Here is a 25,427-nt window from a genome sequence, read left to right on the forward strand (position 1 = left end):
TCGTACTAGCCTCCACCACTTCCTCTGGGAGCTCATTCCATACATGTACCACCCTCTGCGTGAAAACGTTGCCCCTTAGGTCTCTTTTATCTCTTTCCCCTCTCATCCTAAATCTATGCCCTCTAGTTCTGGACTTCCCGACCCCAGAGAAAAGACTTGGTCTATTTACCCTATCCATGCCCCTTATGATTTTATAAACCACTAAGGTCACCCCTCAGCTTCCGATGCTCCAGGGAAAACAGCCCCAGCATATTCAACCTCTCCCTATAGCTCAAATCCTCCAACCCTGGCAACCTCCTTGCAAATCCTTTCTGAACCCTTTCAAGTTTCACAACATCCTTCCGATAGGAAGGAGACCAGAATTGCACACAATATTCCAGAAGTGGCCTAACCAATGTCCTGTACATCCACAACATGACTTCCCAACTCCTGTACTCAATACTCTGACCAATCAAAGAAAGCATACCAAACACCTCCTTCACTATCCTATCTACTTGCAACTCCACTTTCAAGGAGCTATGAACCTGCACTCCAAGGTCTCTTTGTTCAGCAACGTGCCCTAGGACTTTACCATTAAGTGGATATATCCTGCTAAGATTCGCTTTCCCAAAATGTAGCACCTTGCATTTATCTAAATTCAACTCCATCTGTCACTTCTCAGCCCATTGGTCCATCTGATCACGATCCCATTGTAATCTGAAGTAACCTTCTTTACTGTCCACTATACCTCCAATTCTGGTGTCATTTGCAAACTTATTAACTATACCTCTTATGCTCTGATCCAAATCATTTATGTAAATGACAAAAACTAGTGCACCCAGCACCGATCCTTGTGGCACTCCACTGGTCACAGGCCTCCAGTCTGAAAAACAACCCTGCACACCACCCTCTGTCTTCTACCTTTGAGTCAGTTCTGTATCCAAGTGAAAAGTTCTCCTTGTATTCCATTAGATCTAACCTTGCTCACCAATCTCCCATGGGGAACCTTGTCAAACGCCTTACTGAAGTTCATATAGATCACGTCCACCATTCTGCCCTCATCAATCCTCTTTGTCACTTCTTCAAAAAACTCAATCAAGTTCATGAGACATGATTTCCCATGCACAAAGCCATGTTGACTATCCCTAATCAGTCCTTGCCTTTCCAAATACATGTACATCCTGTCCCTCAGGATTCCCTCCAACAACATGTCCACCATCGACGTCAGGCTCACCGGTCTATAGTTTCCTGGGTCGTCCTTACCACCAGTGGCACCACGTTAGCCAACCTCCAGTCTTCCAACACATCACCTGTGACTATTGATGATACAAATATCTCAGCAAGTGGCCCAGCAATCATTCCCTCGTTTCCCACAGAGTTCTAGGGTACACCTGATCAGTTCCTGGGGATTTATCCACCTTTATGCATTTCAGAACATCCAGCACTTTTTGCAAGATGTCACCATCTATTTCCCTACATTCTGTACCTTCCACGTCCTTTTCCACAGTAAACGCTGAAGCAAAACACTCATTTAGTATCTCCCCCATTTTCTGCGGCTCCACACAAAGGCCGCCTTGCTGATCTTTGAGGGACCCTATTCTCTCCCTAATTACCCTTTTGTCCTTAATGTATTTGTGAAATCCTGTTGGATTCTCCTTAACTCTATTTGCCAAAGCTATCTCATGTCTCCTTTTTGCCCTCTGATTTCTCGCTTGTGTATACCTCTACTGCCTTTATACTCTAAGGATTTGTTTGATCTATCCTGTCTATACCTGACATATACCTGACCAAACCCTCAATTTCTTTAATCATCCAGCATTCCCTATAGCTACCAGCCTTTCCTTTCACCTTAACCGGACTATACTGTCTCTGGAATCTCATTACCTCATTTCTGAAGGCTTCCCATTTTCCAGTCATCCCTTTACCTGCAAACATCTGCCCCCATCAGCTTTTGAAAGTTCTTGCCTAATACTGTCAAAATTAGCCTTTCTCCAATTTAGAACTTCAACGTTTCAATCTGGTCTATCCTTTTCCATCACTATTTTAAAACTAATTAAATTATGGTCACTCCAAAGTGCTTTCTCTCTGACACCTCAGTCACTTGCCCTGCCTTATTTCCCAAGAGGAGATCAAGTTTTCCACCTTCTCTTGTAGCTACATCCACACACTGAGAATCAGAAAATTTTCTTGCACACACTTAAATTCTTCTACAGTTCTGCCACATCTACATTGTGACTGCAGTAGGTCACTACAACAAAAATTATCCCTATTCTCAATAATGTCAGAGTCCAATATAACAATTAAAATAAAAATGCTGGCTGAGGTATTTGCAATCATTTTCAGTTCGAAGCACCAAGTGGATAATCCATCTTGGATTGCTCCAGGAATGTTCAGCGTTACAGATGCAAGTTTTTCAGCTAATGAAAGCAGCACGGTGGCTCAGTGTTAAGCACTGCTGCCTCACAGCACCAGGGTCCCAGGTTCGATTCCAGCTTCGGGCGACTGCGTGTGAGGAGTTTGCACATTCTCTCAGTGTCTGCGTGGGTTTCATCTGGGTGCTCCGGTTTCCTCCCACAGTCCAAAGATGTGCAGGTCAGGTAAATTGGCCATGCTAAATTGCCCATAGTGTTAGGTGCGTTAGTCAGAGGGAAATGGGTCTGGCTGGGTTACTCTTCAGAGAGTCGGTGTGGACTTGTTGGGCCGAAGGGCCCGTTTCCACACTGTAGGGAATCTAATCTAATCACAAAGAAACCCACTTCACATGATATCAAAAATGACAAAAAGCACTGATTACAGCAAAGACTACAGGCTGTGACTAGCTGTAACAGTGAAGACGTGTGCTCCAAAACTAACCGTGCACCTAGCCAAATAGATCTTGTACAGCTTGAAGTCTGCCATCTGCCTGAAAATAGAAAATTATCTAGGTATGATCTAACCATAAAAAGCAGGATAAATTCAACCCAACCAATAGCCACCTCATCAATCTACCCTCAAGTTTTAGCAATGATGCAAAGTGTTGTTGACAAACAGAATGTAGTCACAAAATCCCTACTGTGTGGAAGCAGGGCATTCAGCCCATGGAGTCCACACCGAATCTCCGAAGAGCATACCACACAGGCCCAGCCTATCTCTGTAACCCTGCATTTTCCTTGGCCAATCCACCTAAGTCCATATATCTTTGATATGGGGAGGAAACCGAATCACCCAGAGGAAACCCACGCAGACAGTTGTCTGAGGATGGAATTGAACCAAGGTCCCTGTCGCTATGAGGCAGCAATGTGAATCACTGAGTCACCATTCCCCAATACTCAACAATAATCTGCTCACTGCTGTTCAATTTGCATTCTGTCAGGGCTATGTGGCTCCAGACTTCAAAGCCTTGGTCCAGATATGGAGCAAAAAAAGGAGAATTCCAAAGATGAGGCAAAGGTGACTACCCTTAACATCAAAGTAAAATTTGACTGAGTATGACATCAAGGAGTCTTATCAAAATTAAAGTTAATGGAATTGAGATAAACTCTTCATAAATTGAAGTTACACTTAGTGCAAAGGATGATGCTTGTGGCTGTTGAAGGCCAATTATCTCAGGCTCCGGAAGTGATCTTTGGCATGAGATCCCAGGTCTAACCATCTTCAGGTGCTTCATCAATGACCATTAAGCAGAAACTGAACCGAACCAGCCATAATGTAGCCACAAAGGCAAATCAGATGCTGGAAATTATTTTGTAAATCATGTGCTTCATAACTCCCCAAAACATTTCCACCACTACACAGCACAGGTCAGAAGTATGATGTAAAATTCTGCGCTTGCACAGATGAGTGCATCTCCAACAAAAAGCTTAACACCGTCAAGGACAAAGCAGATGTTTCTATAGGTCCCTGTGATGTTCTACGCCAGTCAGTTTATCTTTATTTTTAAAAAACTGGAGTGAGGTTTCTATTTTCCATACCACAGTGTGATTTCCCCACACTGTCTATCTTAAACATAACTAGACCTTACTTAACTGCAGTCTGCAAGGTTTGGAATAGCTTCCTATTTGTTTTAGCTATAGTACCCCTAAATTATTAATAAAATTCATAAATATTGGTCCTGGCATTGACCATCATTTTCTGTCTTTCTCCAATCCAAAAACACACCTTTTAACTTATACACTCTGCTTTCTACTTTATTTAACCAATATGCTGTCTTTTCAGTCCCTATTTCACAAGAGCCTAACAGAAGGCATTTTAGAAATGCAAGAATATTCCAGAGGTTGACTGGTGTCTCGAACTCACTGTCTGAAAGGGTCGTAGAGTTGGGAACCGTCACAATGTTTACCTGTAAATAGTATTTAGATGATTACCTGATGTGCCAGTGTACAAACAAATAATGGAAGATAGATGTTTGATGACTGGCATAGACCCAAAAGGCTGATGGGGGTCATTTGGTGCTGTAAAACTGAATCTAAAATGACATTCAATTCATTATCTGGTCTCTGCTTTCCATAGCACCTTCAAAAAATTTTAATCACTTGTTAAGTCCAAATTAATCTTTTGGAATTTTGAGTCAAATTTTAAGGATTTCCTGATGAAGAGCTTATGCTCGAAAAGTCGACTCCCCTGCTCTCCGACTGCTGCCTGACCTGCTGTGCTTTTCCAGTGCCACACCTTTTGACTCTGATAGCCAGCATCTGCAGTCTTCACTTTCTGCTTTTTGAATTTTGAGTCGAACTATACCCCACCCCCAATAAATTGTCATTCTGGTGTTTTCTTATGTTTTGTTTCCTAACAAAGCTGACCTTTATGCTGCACCAGTATATTGTTTTCACTGTGATTACATCCTTTACCTTTTACTTCATGACTCTCAAACTCCTTAATCTCTCCTACTCTCTAACCTATCCTTGACCTTGCCCTTTTCCAACAATGTAAAACCCATCACATTTCCCAAGATTGCTCTGGAAACATTAACTGGGTCCCTTTTTCCACTGATGCTGCCACATCTGCTGAGTTTCTCCCAGCAGTTTTCATTTTTATTTCCAATCTCCTGCATCACAGTTTTTGATTTTTTAAGAATCTTTCCTAATGTAGTCAGTCTCACCTGGTACAACTCATTTACAAAGTGCTTGACATAGTCAGAAACTAGAAAATCTTACAATTTCCGCAGTATCATATGAAGAAATACTTGTTGCCAGGTTTTTGAATTCAATTGACAGGGAAACAATAACCGCTAACCCATAGGTGACTTGAGGATGATTTGAATTAAAACAATTAACTATGGTATTGAAGCCTTGACAGCTGTACAAAATGCAAATGCAGCAAAATTCACTTTGGTTAACATGGTACAAAGAAGCGAATAATCTAGGTTACAAGGTGCACGAAAATAAGTGACATGATATCTATGTTTTGGTCATTAAGCTTGCCAAGAGTAAAAAGCTATGAATATAGTAGATTAGACCAAATTATAACTAATGGGATTCAAGTCCCAAAGGTCAGCCAAACATAAATTGTTTTCAAGACACTTAAAATAATATTTCAATTGAATTAATTTTATTACAGACATGAGAAAAGAGGCAAGAAAATACATCCTCTATGGGAGAATTTGAGCTACAGGGAGAGGCTGAATAGGTTGGCGCTGTTTTTCCTAGAGCATCGGAGGCTAAGGGGTGACCTTATGGAGGCTTATAAAATCATGAGGGCCATCGATAGGGTGAATAGACAAGATCTTTTCCCTAGGGTGAGGGAGTCCAGAATTGGAAGACACAGGTTTAGGGTGAAAGGGAAAAGATAGAAAAGGGACCTAGGGGGAGCTTTTTCATGCAGAGGGTGATACGTGTATGGAATCAGCTTCCAGAGTAAGTGGTGGAGACTGGTACAATTGCAGCATTTAAAAGGCATCTGGATGGGTATATCAATAGTAGGAAGGATTTAAGAGGGATATGGGCCAAATGCTGGCAAATGGAACTAGATTAGATTAGGATATCTGGTTGGTGTGGACAAGTTGGACCAAAGGGTTTGTTTCCGTGCTGCACATCTCTATGACTCTACGCAGGAAACATTTCCTCAGATGAAAGTTTTATATTTACAGCTTTAAAAATAATGATTATACTAAATTTTACTTATATTGGTCTATTATGAAAGCCAATAACAGTTCACTGCTCTACACTCGAATTGGTCTGCTAGCTGAAAGTCAAAGCTGAAACTACAGGCCTAAATGAGAAGAGAAAATATGACATTAAACACTGCATCCTGGATCTTTTTTCAGTCAACAAGTTCATTCTCATCTATGTATTTGTTAAATCCAGTCCACTGCAGCAGCATATATCCTGTCTATGCATTAATTTAGTGTACTTATCTACCACTGTCATTTTTCAACCATGCTAAAATGATTGACAGGTGATTAAAAACTCTAAGAATAAAATTTAGTCTGTGTCCTGGGGTTACTGCTGTTAAATTTGAGGGCAGAAACAAAGTTAATCTTTGTCAGCGGATAAATTCTGCATTAGTTTGAGACTACATACAAATCTACCCATATATTTCAGGCCATTTCCAAATTCTCCATTCATTCAGATTTGAAAACAACCAATATATTTATGTCATCAGAGGATCACTTTCCTTCCCTTCTGGTGCCTCCAAGTAAAAGCAGCCCAAGTGGGTTCAGGTTGAGTGTGCATTTGAAACTATAATTAGAAAACATAGCTCATTATTCACATCTTGAAAATGTATTTTGGGAGCCATAGCACATAAAATGACTGCAGTGCATTCCCATATTGAGCCACTCTAAGATGACAGTAAATTGTTGAAGTTTCATTTGTAAAACCTTGCAATACGAAACACAAGCTTTAGTTCAGAATAAGTGCAAAAACAGCCTTTCTGCAGCTAAGAAACATTTATATGTAAAATAATTATGGGATTAATCAGTCGGTTATAACCAAGTAATATTACTTCTGGAAATAAGATCAACGGTGCTCTAGAAAGATAAAATGAAAAAAAATATATTCCATGAGCTTTGAAAGGGATTCAAGGTAAAATAAAATCACATTAATCAGATATATGACTATTTTACAGCACAAAACATAACTATGAGGAAGTGGTGGATTTACCAAACAAGTCTGGCACCTTCTGTGGAGACAGGATCAAAGTTAACATTGAGTCTAATATGATTTCTTCAAAATCCAGTTGACTTGCTGAATTTATTCAGCACTTAGTCCTTTAATGTCTGATTTCCAGCTCAAAAACTGCATGAATCCATGTAAGTTTCTGTAAATCAGTGTTTTAGTTCAGAGTCAATCTGACCATTGTGGCACAGATAGTCTCACACAGGTCAGCTTGCACCTTAAATGCATTATCTGGGCTGACATGATACCAATTGTTAAAGTTCACTTGAGAATGTAACTTTAAAAAAGTTCTGCAATTTACAAATGAAAGAACTGAAACTAACATGATCATTCTAAAAGATGAGATAATTAAACAATCCAGTCTTTTTCAATATATAATTTCAATTGCATCATACTGTAAACTTTTGCCATAAATTCTGTGTCTTGCCATCTTATACTTCACAACTACCTGATGAAGGAGCAGCGCTCCAAAAGCTAGTGCTTCCAAATAAACCTGTTGGACTATAAGCTGGTGTGTGATTTCTAACTTCGTACACCCCAGTCCAACACCAGCATCTCCAAATCATGGCTAGAATATGGCAGATGAAATACAATGTGATTAAGTTATTCACTTTGGTAGAAAAGAAATGAAAAGACATATTTCTTAAAGGGGTAAGAGGCTGAAATGTGCAGGAATGCAAAGAGATGTCACTGCGCATGGATTACTATTAGCTAGCATGCAGATGCAGGAATTAGGAAGGCAAATGATATGTCGGTTTTCACCAGAAAGGCACGAGTACAGGAGAAAAGATGATTTGCTGTAGTTGAGTGAAGCCTGAGAGAGACTTCACCTGGAAGTATTGTGTATAATTTATGTGCCTGTGTGTGTGGTTTACTTGCCATACAGGGAATGCAACATAAATTCACTAGATTAATCCCAAGGATGGTGAGAGATTGCTTTAGGAGATGAGATTGGAGACTGGGTCTGCATGTCTTGGACCTTCAAAGAATGAGAACTGACTTCATTGAAGCTTGCAATATTCTTACAGGGAATGACAGGGTGGATGTAGCTAAGATGCTTCCCCTGGATGGTGAGTCTAAAATCAGGAACATAATCTCAACACAAGAGGTAGACCAATAAAATCAGGATTTTTTTTTCTCGACCTCAGAGCTATGAAAGTTCAAACATTAAGCATGTCAAAGGCAGAAATCGACAGGCTCCAGAGATTGATGATATCAAAGGAGTTGGAGACAGTGTGGTACATTGCATTGAGGTAGATGATCTACCATGATCTAACTCAATAATGGAGCATGATCAATAGGCTGAATGGCCTACTCTTATTCTTACAGAAACAAAACACAAAAACAATAAACTGGGATGATTTGACACAATATAAAGACCAAAAATAAGCAGGTACCCTAAACATATCCAAAACATGCTCGAATGTCCATCATGTTTTCTTGTATCTTTCCATTGTGAGGACACAGTACTGGGGCAGGTCAAGATCAAACTGTCCAGTTAAGGAGGCACTGGGTACAATGAACAATGTGCAATAACAGATATAAGAAGTGCAAAATTCCAGAGAAATAATCAGGCGTTTATGGCTATCAACTTCAGAAGAAGCAAAGCAACTGGTGTATATTAAGGGTAAAATATAAACTTTGGCAAGAGCAGCAACATCCTGCTTTTGCCTCAAAGAATCCCTAATGTATCTGAATTGTACTACATCGGAACTCCTAAAAGCAAGATAGTTTCATCAGACAGAATAGGTGACAAAGCTTGTGTATTACATCAAGGATCTGCAATTTAAACAGTGACTTCCCATACTGTAAAGGAGCCTAAATTTTAGCAAATCACCTTCCACTGTAGATAAAATTCAATGCCAAAAGCAAGTGTAAACTGCAGATCAATTTTGCTTTAAATATCAGACAAAACAGACTAGTGTTTTAAACTTGAACTATTCTGAAACAGTTCGCTAAATAAAACAGATATCTTATGGAGAAAACACACTCCTGCTCCAGTATTACCTACCTCAAAGTCTATCAGTTGCAAGTGTGCAATTAATGATATCAGCAATCCACTATTGTATAGCTCCTGTGCCAACTGTGCAACTGTTTCAGTCTGAGGCTCCTTATCATTGGTACCACATAGAATCTCTTTCATGGTTAGCAGGCATTTTGATACTTCTTCAGAGGCCTAAAGTTTAAAAACAAAAGAATTAATCTTCTCTCCAAGGTGCAGTTGCAGATAGCGCAATTAGCAAAAACTTGAGGGGAATGAAAATCTTTTTTTTTTAAAATCAATGAAACATCAAAATAGGAAACTTGTGGAAAAACTCTGGAGATACATCTACTGCACTTGTGCAGTCATAGTGTCATAAAGATATATAGCATGGAAACAGACCCTTCACTACAACTCAACCATGCTGACCAAATATCCTAAATTAATCTAGTCCCATTTGTCAGCACTGGGCCCTTGTCCCTCTAAACCACTCCTATTCACATGCCCTTCCAGATGCTGTTTAAATGTTGTAATTGTACCAACCTCAACCACTTCCTCTGGCAGCTCTTTCCATACACGCACCACCCTCTGTGTGAAAAGGTTGTCCCTTAGATCCCTTTTAAATCTTTCCCCTCTCACTGTAAACCTATGCCCCCCACCCAGGCAAAAGACCTCGTCTATTTATCTTATCCATGCCCCTCATGCTTTCATAAACTTCAATAGAAGTCACCCCTTGACCTCTCTCACTGTAAACCTATGCCCCCCACCCCAGGCAAAAGACCTCGTCTATTTATCTTATCCATGCCCCTCATGCTTTCATAAACTTCAATAGAAGTCACCCCTTGACCTCCACTGCTCTACCAGTTGTAAGATTAATTTCAGAAAATAAACCAAGAAAGTTATGATCTGAAATCGCTAATTTATAGGATCATATTTAGCGCAGTAAACAACATGTCCAAATATTTAATACCATCATTGACAAACCACAATAGTCAAGACTTGCATTGTAATACTTTTCAGATACCCTCATCAATTTGAGCTGGAGAAGTTATCTGTTGTCAAGTCTTTATTTCTAGATGATCAAGAGTAATATTGACATTGTAGACTGTTTACACTTTTATCAGAAAAAAATGTTAGTTGCTGCATAGGTGCCACAGAAACAAAATCTATTATCATGCAATGTTACAATACAAAAGGCATACACCCTCTCCATTTTCTAGGAGAATCAGCCAATTTTAAAGCATGGGAAGGAATCTTACAGCGCAGTGATAGTATCCTCAGCTCTGAGCCAAATGACCTGGGTGTAAGCCCTACTCGTCGGAAAGGTTTGTCATAACATGTCTGAACAGATTATTAAATATAATTAAAAGTAATGTGAGAAATCATGCACAGAAAAACATTGTGGTGTTGCATTGGAGCGTTGTTAAATAATCTAATCACACCAGACCAATTCGCAATCCATTTGACATTTGCACCACACTCTTTAGCAAAGAATCAAACTCTTTAATCCTTACCATGCTCCAGAAAAGCAGGTGGTGAGTAATTCATCTCACAGGAACGACAACAGCAAAAAAAAAAATGTTTTCATGCAATGCTTCCTTTCAGTCACTGTGCTATGAGCGGCACAGTGGTTAGCACTGCTGTCTCACAGTACCAGGGACCCGGGTTTGATTCCAGCCTCAGTTGACTGACTGTGTGGAATCTGCACATTCCCAGTGCCTGCGTGGGTTTCCTCTGGGTGCTCCAGTTTCCTCCCACAATCCAAAGGTGTGCAGGTTAGGTGAATTGGTCATGCTACATTGTCCATAGTGTTCAGGGATGTGTGGGTTAGGTGCATTAGTCAGGGGTAAACGTAGAGTAATAGGGTAGGGGCATGGGTTTGGGTGGATTACTCTTTGGAGGGTCGGTGTGGGCGTATTGGGCCAGATGGCCTGTTTCCACACTGTAGGGATTATATGAAAAACACAAGTACTGGAAATACATGGCAGGTCTGTCAGTTCCTGTGGAGAGAGACACAGAGTTAAGTTCGAGTCAAATAAGACTCTCCAGAACTCAAGGAAGATAGGATTTTTTGCTATCAAAAGTTGGGATGAAAACAAATAGGTCTCATTAAGGATAGGGCCAAAGGTAGGGGATTAAATGACAAAGATATATTGGAACAAAAAGCAGAGGAAGTGAAAGTCAAGAATAAGAACAGAGGTCAGCTTTACCTCAATGTCAGAATAATGAATTCCTCTGTCCAAAAGCAAAAATATGAAAAATAAAATTCTTAAGAAAACCCAAATCAAAATGGGACACCGAAAGTTTTGAATTTAATGTTTAAGATCAGAAGGTTATATCAAGCCTAATCAGAAGAGGAAGTTGTTCCTTGCACTTGCATTGAACTTCACAGGAATGCTGCAGAATGTAGAGGACTGAAACTGGTGTTACAGCAAATGAAGAATTAAAATGGCAAGCATCAGGCTCATGATTGCAGACTGACTGAAAGTGGTCCACAAAGTGGTCATTCGGTCATTAGTTTTTCACCCCCCCATGACCTCTACAACCTAGAAGGATAAAGAAAGCAGATATATCAGAGTATCGCAACTTGCAAGCTTCCTTCCAAATGGCGCACTGTTACGTCAAGATAATACCACTTCTTCATTGTCCCAATGTCAAAAAATTTGGAATTCCCCCCTCCCCTTGCTAACAACATTAAGTTGCCATAGTACCAGAGAACCATAGAGCAACTCTGTCATTAGAGAGAGACATCTGGCTGCAAGTTTAACCAGTGAGTCACCATGCCCCAGGCAAGGGGCAAAGTTGAGAAAGTGGGACTTTCACGGTGACTTCAGCCACATTTGCAATGCAGAAGTCAACATGGAGGTCCTGCCTTCTCAACATGACCCTCTCATCTCAGGCAAGGTGACCCACAAGTTAAATTCACGACCTGGTCACCTAACTTTAATGAGAAAGCAGCCTAACAATGTAGTGGGTATACCAACATGCCGAGAACTGCAATGGTTCAAGAAGACAGCATGCCACTACCTTTTTGTAGGGCAATAAGGAATAAACAATAAAAGCAGGCATAGCCTGCAATGCCCTTATCCTCTGAACAAGTAAAACAAATTGTAAAGATTGTATTGTGAGCAGTAACAACAGTGTACAATATTGGAAATATAAGTAAATTGCAGCTTCATGGTCACTCTGGGTAAATTGTGGCAGAATGGTAATGTCACTGGACAAGTAATCTAGAGGTCCAGACTCACGCCTGGGGTACTGGTACAAATTTGACCATGGCAGCTGGTGGAATCTGATTGCAATTGTAAAATCTGTAGTCAAAATCAAGCGTCAGCAATGAAACAATTTTTAATTGTCATAGAAAACCCTTTTGATTCACTAACATCCCAAAATTAGGGAAGGAAATCCACTATTATCTGACCTCCATGTGCTTCCAGTTATACCTTCTGAAACAGCTTATCACGCTATTTGGTTATATCAAACAAAACTAAAGGAATGAGTAAAACCGGATGGACCACCAGCAACAATCTCGCATCTGAAACGTGAATACAAAATCAAATCCCACAAACTCTACAAAGTCCATCTTACTAATAACATGGAGGATTGTACCAAAACTTGAGCGCACTGTCCCACAGACTGGTAAAGCAACAGTATCACAGACCTGTACAATCATGACTTGAAGGTGCCGGTGTTGGACTACGATGGACAAAGTTAAAAATCACACAAAAGGACTGTAACCTGGTGTTGTGTGATTTTTAACTCTATACAATCATATATTTTAAAGCTCAGCAATCTTAAAAATTGACACAAAGAATCTTGAAAGAAGCTCCCAAAAATCAACTTTCTGGATCAAACTGTAATTGGAAAAAGGTTGTACTCATCTGAAAAAGGATCACAAGTTTTTTTTAAACTCAGTAAATATTTCCACAAGAGGTAAACCAAACTCATTGACAATGGCTTGCCTGAAGGTGTGAATGGGTCTTTCTAATTCACTGAGAGCCTCAAAGAATGGAAGCCATTCAAATTAATAGTTGTGACATATGAAATGTTAAAAATATAAACAAAGAACTTGAATGTTGGAAACCAGAAACAAAAATAAAAACTGGAAAAACCTCAGCAGGTCTGGCAGCATCTATGGAAAGAAAGCAGAGTTGACATTTCAGGTCCAGTATCCTTCTTCTGAACCTTCTGAAGAAGTATCACTGAACCGGAAATGTGAACTCAGCTTTCTCTCCATATGTAAAATGCTTATCTCAGGTTAAAAACAAATGAATGGGTTCACACCTCAGACGTGAGTTAACCCAACATTTAATATGGAAGTATGGATTTGACATCCTGGGAAAGCGGACACTTGAGAAGTTGTGAAGTGGAAAATAGTCCGCGGATATCACAGGATTACCTAAGAAGATAGCTCCAGCCATCTACAGCTGAACTAACTGTGAACAGCATTGGTGAGTTAGATTTGCTCGCTGACTCTAAGAATTGCAGAGGAAGGTGCCCACTAATGCCCCCCATTCTGCTGGAAAGGAAACCAGGCGATTTTCAAGTCTAGCGCTAAAGGAGCAGTAAAGAATAGGGGCCTTCACTTACTCCCAAGTCCCTCCACAAAAATGGCCTCCAGTTGTTCTCCTGCATAGGCCAGTGCATCCAACAAAACTCCGGAGGATGGGAAAAGTTTCTGGCTGTAACAGCTGCTCTTTTATTAAGGTATTTTAGGTGTTGGAGGGGATTTCCTCGAATTCGAGGAGCAGCAATTAATGTTTTATACACTTTTTTTTCCAAAATTCCAAAACAAAGTCAAAACAACAGGAGCTTTAAAATGGAGAGGTACAGACAAAGGAAGCACATGGTGAGGTCAGTGCAGGAGAGAGAGAGAAAGAAACTGACACAGCAGTGAACTTGCACAGTTACTGCCTTTGCTGTTTGAATTCATGTATCACTGGACATCGGAGTGCGTCTGGGAAAGTTAAACAGTGAAATTCACAACTGATCTTGGAGGAACTGTTTGGGCAAAGTTCACAGCACAGAAGCAGATAAGTGTATTGTGTTTAAGTGGGACCGACAATAAGTCTGCAGTAGTGAGTAGAGTGGGTTCTTTCTTGATTATGTTTTTTGAGATATGTCTCTTCCTTAAACTTAAAATATAAGCCATAACTATTAATTTAACCCGGGGCAGTGTTTTGTAGAGGAATAAGACGGTGTTATTTTCTGGGTCTGGAGATTGTGAAGGAGTAAAAATGGCCTTTAGTAGAGTGATATGTGCTTCTTGTCAGATATGGGAGTAGAAAGAGAGTTTAAGGGTTACTGTAGATTATATCTGCAATAAATGCTGTTGGTTGTGAATCTTATTAGATTGAATGGATTGGTTGGAGAGACAGTTAGAAGCAATGAGAAATTTGCAACAGCAACAGTATGTGATGGATGGCAGTTAGAGGAAGGGGAGAAAAGTCTCAGATATAGTCACATAGATGGGTTAACTCCAGGAAAGGTAAGAGAGGTAGGCAGCTAGTGCAGGAGCCTTCTGTGGATATACCCATTTCAAACAGGTATGCTGTTTTGGAAAATGTAGGAGGTGATGCATTCTCAGAGGAACGTAGCACGAACAGCCAAGTTTCTGGTATTGAGACTGGCTTTAATGCAATGAGGGGCACGTCAGGTTCCAAGAGATCAATTGTGTTAGGGGATTCTCTAATCCGATGTCCAGGCAGACGTTTCTGTGGCCAGCAGCAAAAAATCAGAATGGTGTGTTGCTTCCCTGGTGCCAGGATAAAAGATGTCTCAGAGAGGGTGCAGAAAGTTGTCAAGGGGGAGAAGGGCCAGCAAGAGGTCATTGTCCACATTGGAACCAATGACATAGGAAGGGAAAAGGATGAGATTCTGAAGGGAGATTACAGAGAGTTAGGCATGAATTTAAAAAGGAGGTCCTCAAGAATAGTAATATCTGAATTACCTCCCGGTGCCATGAGTTAGTGACAGCAGGAATAGGAGGATAGAGCAGATGAATGCATGGCTGAGGAGCCGGTGTACGAGAGAAGGATTCACATTTTTGGACCGTTGGAATCTCTTTTGGGGTAGAAGCGACCTGTACAAGGAGGATGGTTTGCACCTAAATTGGAAGGGGACTAATATACTGGCAGGAAAATTTGCTCAAGCTGCTTGGGAGGATTCAAACTAGTAAGATGGGGGGGTGGCAGGGAGATAGTGAAGAAAGAGATCAATCTGAGACTAGTGCAGTTGAGAACAGAAGCGAGTCAAACAGTCAGGGCAGGCAGGGGCAAGGTAGGACTAATAAATTAAACTGCATTTATTTCCATGCAAGAGGCCGAACAGGGAAGGCAGATGAACTCAGGGCATGGTTAGGAACATGGGACTGGGATATCATAGCAATTACAGAAACACGGCTCAGAGATGGGCAGGACTGGCAGCTTAAGGTTCCAGGATACAAATGCTACAGGAAGGATAAAAAGGGAGGCAAGAGAGTGGGGGGTGGCATTTTTGATAAAGGATAACATTACAGCTGTTCTGAGGGAAGATATTCCCGGAAATACATCCAGGGAAGTTATGTGGGTGGAACTGAGAAATAAGAAAGGGATGATAACCTTATTGGGATTGTATTTTCGACCCCTTAATAGTCAGAGAGAAATTGAGAAATAAACTTATAAGGAGATCTCCGCTATCTGTAGGAAAAATACGGTAGTTATGGTAGGAGATTTTAACTTTCCAAACATTGACTGGGATTGCCGTAGTGTTAAGGGTTTAGATGGAGAGGAATTTGTTACGTGTGTACAGACAATTTACTGATTCAGTATGTGGATGTACCTGCTAGAGAACGTGCAAAACTAAACCTAATCTTGGGAAATAAGGCAGGGCAGGTGACTGAAGTGTCAGTGGGGGAGCACTTTGGGGCCAGCGACCATAATTCTATTAGATTTAAAATAGTAATGGAAAAGGATAGACCAGATCTAAAAACTGAAGTTCTAAATTGGAGAAAGGCCAATTTTGACGGTATTAGGCAAGAACTTTCAAAAGCTGATTGGGGGCAGATGTTCACAGGTAAAGGGACGGCTGGAAAATGGGAAGTCTTCAGAAATGAGACAACAAGAATCCAGAGAAAGTGTATTCCTGTTAGGGTGAAAGGAAAAGCTGGGAGGTATTGTGAATGCTGGATGGTGGGCAAGTTGTTGGACGGAATCCTGAGGGACAGGATGTACATGTATTTGGAAAGGCAAGGACTGATTAGGGATAGTCAACATGGCTTTGTGCATAGGAAATCATGAGTTTTTTGAAGAAGTAACAAAGAGGATTGATGAGGGCAGAGTGGTAGATATGATCTACGGTGGACTTCTGTAAGGCTTTCGACAAGGTTCCCCATGGGAGACTGGTTAGCAAGGTTCGATCTCATGGAATAAAGGGAGAACTAGCCATTTGGATACACAACTGGCTCAAAGGTAGAAGACAGAGAGTGGTGGTGGAGGGTTGTTTTCAGACTGGAGGCCTGTGACCAGTGGAGTGCCACAAGGATCAGTGCTGGGTCCACTACTTTTTGTCTTTTACATAAATGACTTGGATGCGAGCATAAGAGGTACAGTTAGTAAGTTTGCAGATGACACCAAAATTGGAGGTGTATTGGACAGCGAAGAAGGTTACCTCAGATTACAACGAGATCTTGATCAGATGGGCCAATTGGCCGAGAAGTGGCAGATGGAGTTTAATTCAGATAAATGCAAGATGCTGCATTTTGGGAAAGCAAAGCTTAGCAGGACCTATACATTTTATGGCAAGGTCCTAGAGAGTGTTGCTGAACAAAGAGGCCTTGAAGTGCAGGTTCATAGCTCCTTGAAAGTGGAGCTGCAGGTAAATAGGATAGTGAAGGAGGAATTTGGTATGCTTTCTTTTATTGGTCAGAGTATTGGGTACACAAATTGGGAGGTCATGTTGCGGCAGTACAGAACACGGTTGGAATATTGCGTGCAATTCTGGTCTCCTTCCTATCGGAAAGATGTTTTGAAACTTGAAAGGGTTCAGAAAAGATTAACAAGGATGTTGCCAGAGTTGGAGGATTTGAGCTATGTGGAGAGGCTGAACAGGCTGGGGCTGTTTTGCCTGGAGCGTTGGAAGCTATGGGGTAACCTTATACAGGTTTACAAAATTATGAGGGGCATGAATAGGATAAATAGACATACTTTTCCCTGGGGTCAGGGAGTCCAGAACTAAAGGGCATAGGTTTAGGGTGAGAGGGGAAAGATCTAAAAGGGACCTAAGGGGCAACCTTTTCACACAGAGGGTGGTACATGTATGGCATGAGCTGCCAGAGGAAGTGGTGGAGACTGGTACAGCTGCAACATTTAAAAGGCATTTGGATCGGTATATGAGTAGGAAGGGTTTGGAGGAATATGGGCCAGGTGTTTGCAGGTGGGACTAGATTGGGTTGGGATAGCTGGTCGGCATGGACAGGTTGGACCGAAGGGTCTGTTTCCATGCTGTACATCTCTACGACTCTAAAACTGACCTAGAGTTTCAATTCCTTCACTCAAAGAGGATCTTCAAGCAAGCCAGACCTGCAATGATCTTAGAGACAGATCTCATTTGAAACTTCCTCAAGAAGAATTTCTTAATTTAAATCTTAGTACATTTGTAAGGAGATCTCAGTTATTTGTAAAAATAACAGGGTGGTTATGGTAGGGAATTTTAACTTTCCGAACATAAACTGAGACGGCCATAGTTTTAAGGGTTTAGATGGAGAGGAATTTGTTAAATGTGTACAAGAAATATTTTTGATTCAGTATGTGGATATACCTACTGGAGAAGGTGCAAAACTTGACCCACTCTTGGGAAATAAGGCAGGGCAGGTGAACTGAGGTGTCAGTGGGGGAGCACTTTGGGGCCAGTGACCATAATTCTATTAGTTTTAAAATAGTGATGGAAAAGGATCGACCAAATCTAAAAGTTGAAGTTCTAAATGGGAGGAAGACCAATTTTGACAGTATTAGGCAAGAACTTTCAAAAGCTCATTGGGTGCAGAGGTTCGTAGGTAAAGGGACGGCTGGAAAATGGGAAGCCTTCAGAAATGAGATAATGAGAATCTAGAGAAAGTATATTCCGGTTAGGGTGAAAGGCTGGTAGGTATAGGGAATGCTGGATGACTAGAGAAATTGAGGGTTTGGTTAAGAAAAAGAAGGAAGCATACATAAGGTATAGACAGGATAGATCGAGTGAATCCTTAGAAGAGTATAAAGGCAGTAGGAGTATACTTAAGAGGGAAATCAGGAGAGCAAAACGGGGACATGAGATAGCTTTGGTAAATAGAATTAAGGAGAATTCAAAGGGTTTTTATAAATACATTAAGGACAAAAGGGTAACTAGCGAGTGAACAGGGCCCCTCAAAGATCAGCAAGTTGGCCTTTTTGTGGAGCTGCAGGAGAGAGGGATATACTAAACGAGTATTTTGCAACATTGTTTACAGTGGAAAAGGACATGGAAGATATAGAATGTTCAAAGTTTGGGAGAAGATTTGTAGCTCAGGTGCTCATTGTTGTGGTTCTGTTCGCCGAGCTGGGAATTTGTGTTGCAGATGTTTCGTCCCCTGTCTAGGTGACATCCTCAGTGCTTGGGAGCCTCCTGTGAAGCGCTTCTGTGATGTTTCCTCCGGCATTTATAGTGATTTGTATCTGCCGCTTCCGGTTGTCAGTTCCAGCTGTCCGCTGCAGTGGCCGGTATATTGGGTCCAGGTCGATGTGCTTGTTGATTGAATCAGTGGATGAGTGCCATGCCTCTCGGACAAGCCAAACAGAGAACAGCCAGGGAATTCCTGACTGTTTAAGAAAGGTGGTAAGGACAAGCCAGGGAACTATAGATCAGTTAGCCAGACGTCAGTGGTGAGCAAGTTGTTGGAGGAATTCCTGAGGGACAGGATATACATGTATTTGGAAAGGCAAGGACTGATTAGGGATAGTCAACATGGCTTTGTGCATGAGAAGTTATGTCTCATGAACTTGATTGAGTTTTTTGAAGAAGTAACAAAGAGGATTGATGAGGGCAGAGTGACGGATGTGATCTATATGGACTTCACTAAGGCGTTCGACAAGGTTCCCCATGGGAGACTGGTTAGCAATGTTAGATCTCATGGAATACAGGGAGAACTAGCTATTTGGATACAGAACTGGCTCAAAGGTAGAAGGCAGGGTGGTGGTGGTGGAGGGTTGTTTTCAGACTGGAGGCTAGTGACCACAAGGATCGGTGCTAGGTCCGCTACTTTTCATCATTTATATAAATGATTTGGATGTGAGCATAAGAGGTACAGTTACTAAGTTTGCAGATGTCACCGAAATTGGAGGTGTAGTGGACAGCGAAGAAGGTTACCTCAGATTACAACAGGATCTTGACCAGATCAACCAATGGACTGAGGAGTGGCAGATGGAGTTTAATTTAGTTTTAAGCAAATCTTAGCAGGACATATATACTTAATGATAAGGGCTTGGGAGTGTTGCTGAACAGAGACCCTGGAGTGCAGGTTCATAGCTCCTTGAAATTGGAGTCGCAGGTCAATAGGATAGTGAAGGTGGTGTTTGGTATGCTTTCCTTTATTGGCCAGAGTATTGAGTACACGAGTTGGGAGGTCATATTGCCACTGTACAGGACATTGGTTCAGCCGCTGTTGGAATACTGCATGCAATTGTGGTCTCCTTCCTATTGGAAGGATGTTACAAAGCTTGAAAGGGTTCAGAACAGATTTACAAGGATCTTGCCAAGGTTGGAGAATCTGAGCTATAGAGAGAGAGGCTGAACAGGATGGGGCTGTTTTGCCTGGATCGTCGGAAGCTGAGGGGTGTCCTTTTGAGGTTTATAAAATCATGAGTGGCATGGATAGGATAAATAGACAAAGTCTCTTCCCTGGGGTGGGGGAGTCCAGAACTAGAGGGCACAGGTTTCGGGTGAGAGAGGAAAGACATAAAAGAGACCTCAGAGGCAACATTTTCACGCAGAGGTTGGCACATGTATGGAATGAGCTACCAGAGGAAGCGGTGGAAGCTAGTGCAATTGCAACATTTAAGAGGCATCAGGATGGGTATATGAATAGGAAGGGTTTGGAGGGATATGGGCCGGTTGTCGGCAGGTGGGACTAGATTGGGTTTGTATATCTGGTCGGCATGGATAAGTTGGACCGAAAGGTCGGTTTCCGTGCTGTACATCTCTATGACTCTATCTGTTTTAACTAATAACTTCAACACGTTTTGCTTATATAAAACTTTCAACAATCACAGCGTACTAAATCTTCCATCCTGTTTAAAATAAAGTTACACTGTTTACTTTTAAATTGACACATCCGAAAATTAAAATGGGAGCTACAGACAAACCTATACAAATTCTTCGCTCACAGACCACTTTGAGGAAATCTCTGGCAAGGCCCCAACATTGTCTTACTCACTAAATCATATGTTACTGTGGCTCAGATACCATCATCACCATCTCTGGATATGCTTTGTTCCACAAGTAAGACAAATCCCAGATAAAGCAACAGTGCTATACCTCAGGACTGAATTGCCTAGGAGTCCACAATGTTAACTCAGACCCAATGAAGCCTCATGGCATCGGATTTCACCAGTTTCCTCATTTCCCCTCCCCCCAGCCTGTCTCAGTCAAATCCATCAAATTCAGTAACGCCTTCCTAACCTGCAATCTTCTTCCCGACCTCTCCGCCCCCACCCCAGTCTGACCTATCACCCTCACCTTGACCTCTTTCCACCTATCACATTTCCGACGCCCCTCCCCCAAGTCCCTCCTCCCTATCTTTTATCTTAGCCTGCTGGACCAACTTTCCTCATTCCTGAAGAAGGGCTAATGCCCGAAACGTCGATTCTCCTGTTCCCTAGATGCTGCCTGACCTGCTGCGCTTTTCCAGCAACACATTTCCATCTCTGATCTCCAGCATCTGCAGACCTCACTTTCTCCTCATGGCATCAAGTCAAATGTGGGCAAAGAAACCTACTGCTGATTACCACTTACTACAACCCATCAAGTCCCACTCCTCAGTTGATAACTCAATACTCTGCCCCCAGTGAACATTAATTGGAACAATCGCTGAGGGTAGTTAGGGACCAGAATGTACTCTAGGTGTGGAAACAAACTGCGAACGCTGGAATCCAAAGTAGGCAGCCAGGGAGCTGGAAGAACACAGCACCAGGGTGGAGAAGCCAACATTGAAGGGTTAGACTCCAAACATCAGCTTCTCCACCTCCTGGTGCTGCCTGGCTTGCTGTGTTCTTCCAGCCTCCTGCCTGTTTACTCTGTGATGTCCATTACCAAGAGTGGTTCAGTAGCACTGCTACTGACCAAGCAGATTAAATCCTAATGGGGGTAGCTGCTCAAATGGGTTGGCAACAGAGGACAAAGTATTCAGAGGAAAGAAAAACCTACTTGACCTTATCCACACCAAATCCCCACTCATTGATACATCTGCCCATGACAGTATTGATAGGACTAACCCCCTCACAATCCTACAACAGTTTCAGGGAGTGAATGATGGCCCCTACTCTTCATTGCTTTGTTAGCACTAGACTTGAAACTGGCCTGGATTCCTTTCCGTCAGAATGGAGAGATTTTCTGGGCACGGCTCTGCAATCTTCATGCTCAGCTCCTCTCCATGATTTGCAGCACCATCACCATGCTAAATAGCACAAACATCTAACAATTCAAACTGTGCAGGAGGGCCTGGCAGAAGCAGCACCAGATATACCTAAATAATGAGGTATCGACCTAGTGAAGCTACAAAGGATTATTTGCATGCCATACTACGTGATCCCACAAGAAAACAGATCCTGGCACATCCAGTAGTGAATGGCTGTGGATTGTTCAACAACTCACTGGAAGAAGTTCCATAAATATCTCTATTCTCAATGATGAGGGAGCTTTGCACATTAGTGCAAAAGAGGAGACATAATTTGCATCCATCTTGACTTTCATCAGTGACCATTGCTAATGCATATGCCATCTATGGCCAATTCAAATCATTCCACATATTATCAAAAAAATGGCTGAAGGCATTGGGTACTGCAATATCTATGTTTCTGACAACAGATTTGTGCTACAGAACTAGCCATGTCCCTGCAGAAGAGCTGTTCCAGGATAACTATAACATTAACACCTGCTTGACAACACAGAAAATGCATGTCTAGTCCTCAAACATCAGGCCAAATACCACTCAGCCAATTACAACTTATTTAATCTACTCTTAATCATTATCCAAGATAGAAAAGTGGTTGCCAGTGATATCAAGCTACTCTTACTCAGCAATAACCTACTTACTGATCTTCAGTTTGGGTTCCACAAAGGTCACTCAGCTGTTAAAACCTTAGCCCAAACATGGATAAAAGAGTGACTGCTGTTGACATCAGACATCACTTGCCTCAGTGTGGCAGTAAGGCGCCTGAGCAAGTCTGAAGTCAGAGGAAATCAAGGTTGGTTACACCAGTTGCAGTCATACCTGGCTAAGTGGAAGATGGCTGTGGTTGTTGGAGCTCAATCATCTAAGTCCAGGACACCAATGTAGGAGTTCTTCAGCCCAACCATCTTTAACTAAGACCTTCCAAGTCGGATGATACTCCGTATCGGTCACCATGCCTCAGCGACTGAAGAAGTCTGTGTCCATATGTGGCAAGACCTGGACAACATTTAGGCTTCGGCTGATAATTGGCAAATAACATTTGTACACACAAATGTCACACAATGACCATCTCCAGGAAGAGAACTTAACCACCTCCCTTTGAAATCCAATAATATCACTATCACCGAAACCGCTATCAACATCCTGAACAGAAATGGATGTGGACTTGCCATATAAATACAGTGGTTTTAAGAATGGGTCAGATACTGTGAAGTAATTAGTAACTTACCAACTGCCCACAACCTACCTACCATCTTCAAAATAGTAATTGGAAGTGAGATGCAATAACCCCCATTTCTCTGGATGAATCAAATTCCACTCAACATTCAGGAAGCTCAACACGGTTCATGACAAAACAGCCCACCTCAACCCCATCCTACACTTTCAACTTGCACATTCTCAACACGACCAAAAAGAAAGGCCCAAATGACCATAGTGCTGCCCTCTCAGAGAGAGAAAGAGAGAGACAGCGAGATGTTTGATGGTGGTTTAACCCAAAGATCACCATGCCTCAGGTGAGGGGGAGAGGTTGAACAGGTGAGGCCTGCATGATCTCAGTCAATACAAGATTTGAACATGGACAAACATCACATCTCAAACCAATCTTTTGGCCAACTGAGCAAACCAGCTATTCACAAGATGCATTCCTGCAACTTACCAAGGCTACCTGAACAACACTTTTCAAACCTGCAACTTCCATCACCTAAAAAGACAAGGATAGCTGATGAATGGAAACACCATCATCAGCAAATTCCCCCTCCATATCACACATTAAGCAAACTTTAGACAGTAATTGCCTGTAATTGGCCCAAGTAAAAAACTTGGAACTCCCTTCATAACAGCTCATGGGCTACAGTGGTTCACCACCATCTTCAAGGACAATTGGGAATGATCACCAAATGTTGTCTGGGCCAGTGGCATCCACATTCCTCAAACACATTTTTAAAAATGTATTCTTCCATGGGATGCTGACATCGCTAGCAAGGCCAGATTTGTTGCCCTGTCCCAAGTGCTCTAGAACTAAATGCCTTGATAATCCACTCAGAGTTCATTTAAGAGTCAACCACTCTGCTGTGAGTCTGCAATCACATTTAGGCCAAATCAGATAAGGATGTCCAATTTCCTTCTCTGAAGAACATTAGTGAAGCACATGAGTTTTTAAGACAATATTTTCATAGTCACCATTACGGATTCTAGATTTTAATTTGAGCTATTTTTTATTCCTTCAATTTAAATTCCTTTTGCTATGATGGAAACATGCCACACATGTCCTCCAGAACAGGTCCCAATGCTCCAGCGATTGAAAGCTGTTGCCACATCCAATTTTTAGTACGTAACTCAATTCCACTGAATCTCTCTTTGAATGCTCAGTTTTTCAAACCATGTGAAACAACTATGCCTTTTGCTGTTTCGGTGCCTCCATTGGAGATCTGTTTCTTCACCTCCAATATAACCTTTCATACAACTCACATCATTGACAAAATGTTTGGCTACCCACGGTAATACATATGACCGTGATTTTTTGTAGTGAAATACTTTGGGATGATCCTCTCCATAAGGCACTGGAGTTGTAGTTTATATCTCTGAACCAAACTCAAGACAGATCGACTGACATTAACCTATTCCTAACTTTCTTATGACAGCACTCAGTTTTCAAAACTGATTTATTTGAGTTATCAGTCCTTGTATATCATATGGGAATCAATTAGTGGGGAGTGGGCCTAAATTCAGGAAATAAACCTACAGTCTGCAGAAACAAGACCTTAAAGTATATTTTTAAAATAGCCTTCAAATGTTTTATTTAATTTTAAATATTATTCATCCATTGATTTACAATGCAATGCTAATTCAACACAGGGTAGCATTATACTCAAGCAGGCTTTCTTGGCCAATAATCTCGCCAGTTTAAAATGACATCTCAATCGTGGGGGATACTAGTGCTTTCTTCTGTGCATCCTTCACAATTGTTTGTTCCTAAATTCTAGCCTTAAAGATGATCACACAAGACTCTTGAAGCTTTATTTCTAAGTCTTTAACAACTAACATAAGTTATTTTAAGTGACAGCAACCAGCTTTAATATCTGAGGCCAAATGATTCCAAACGAAAGAGAAACTACCTGTAATTTTTACAATTAAAAAAAATGTTCAGGTGTTACTTCCTTAAAAATTGTTTAACAGTACTATTAGCATTTTGAACTAAATAGTGGTCAGTTTCCCATGGTGCAGAGTAAATGCTAGTTATCAATGTCCTATCAGACAAATGTAAATGGATGTGTGATTGCACATATACATGCTATTTTAAACAAGAATATGCAAAAGGACAAAGAAGAGCTAAGACACACCCAAAACAGAAGTTACTTTAGGTTAATTATATAAAGCTGACCAAGCTCTCAAGTTTTGTCTTGTTGCAATATTACAGAAGGAACGTGAAAACAAGAAAACTTTGCTTACAATCAAGTAATTTGATTATAAAAATCATGCGTTGATTCAATCACAGGTCCATGATCCTGTGTCAATCCAAAAACCAGAAATATAACTCTAAACTGCAGCAAAATCTGTAGGTAGTTGACACAAAAAAGCGCATTTTTCAGCATACACAAACTCTCACACTCCCTTTTGACAGCATCTGCAATATTTCATTCTCTCTCTTTATAGAGTTTACCCCACCCAAATAAACTTTCCATGCCCAAACCACTACCTTGGCTTAATGCCA

General features: G+C 41.3%; 1 protein-coding gene across 3 annotated transcripts in view; it reads right to left on the reverse strand.

Annotated features, from left to right (window-relative positions):
* Positions 1 to 25,427, reverse strand: part of cab39l (calcium binding protein 39-like) — an 81,439-nt gene that overhangs the window by 25,145 nt on the left and 30,867 nt on the right. For all 3 annotated transcript variants that reach the window (XM_043700421.1, XM_043700422.1, XM_043700420.1), the window contains one exon: positions 9,085 to 9,249. In XM_043700421.1, coding sequence (XP_043556356.1) covers positions 9,085 to 9,249 — 165 coding nt within the window. The remainder of the gene's footprint in view (positions 1 to 9,084; positions 9,250 to 25,427) is intronic.

The sequence above is a fragment of the Chiloscyllium plagiosum genome, chromosome 12 (assembly GCF_004010195.1).
Source record: "Chiloscyllium plagiosum isolate BGI_BamShark_2017 chromosome 12, ASM401019v2, whole genome shotgun sequence".
Lineage (NCBI taxonomy): Eukaryota > Metazoa > Chordata > Chondrichthyes > Orectolobiformes > Hemiscylliidae > Chiloscyllium > Chiloscyllium plagiosum.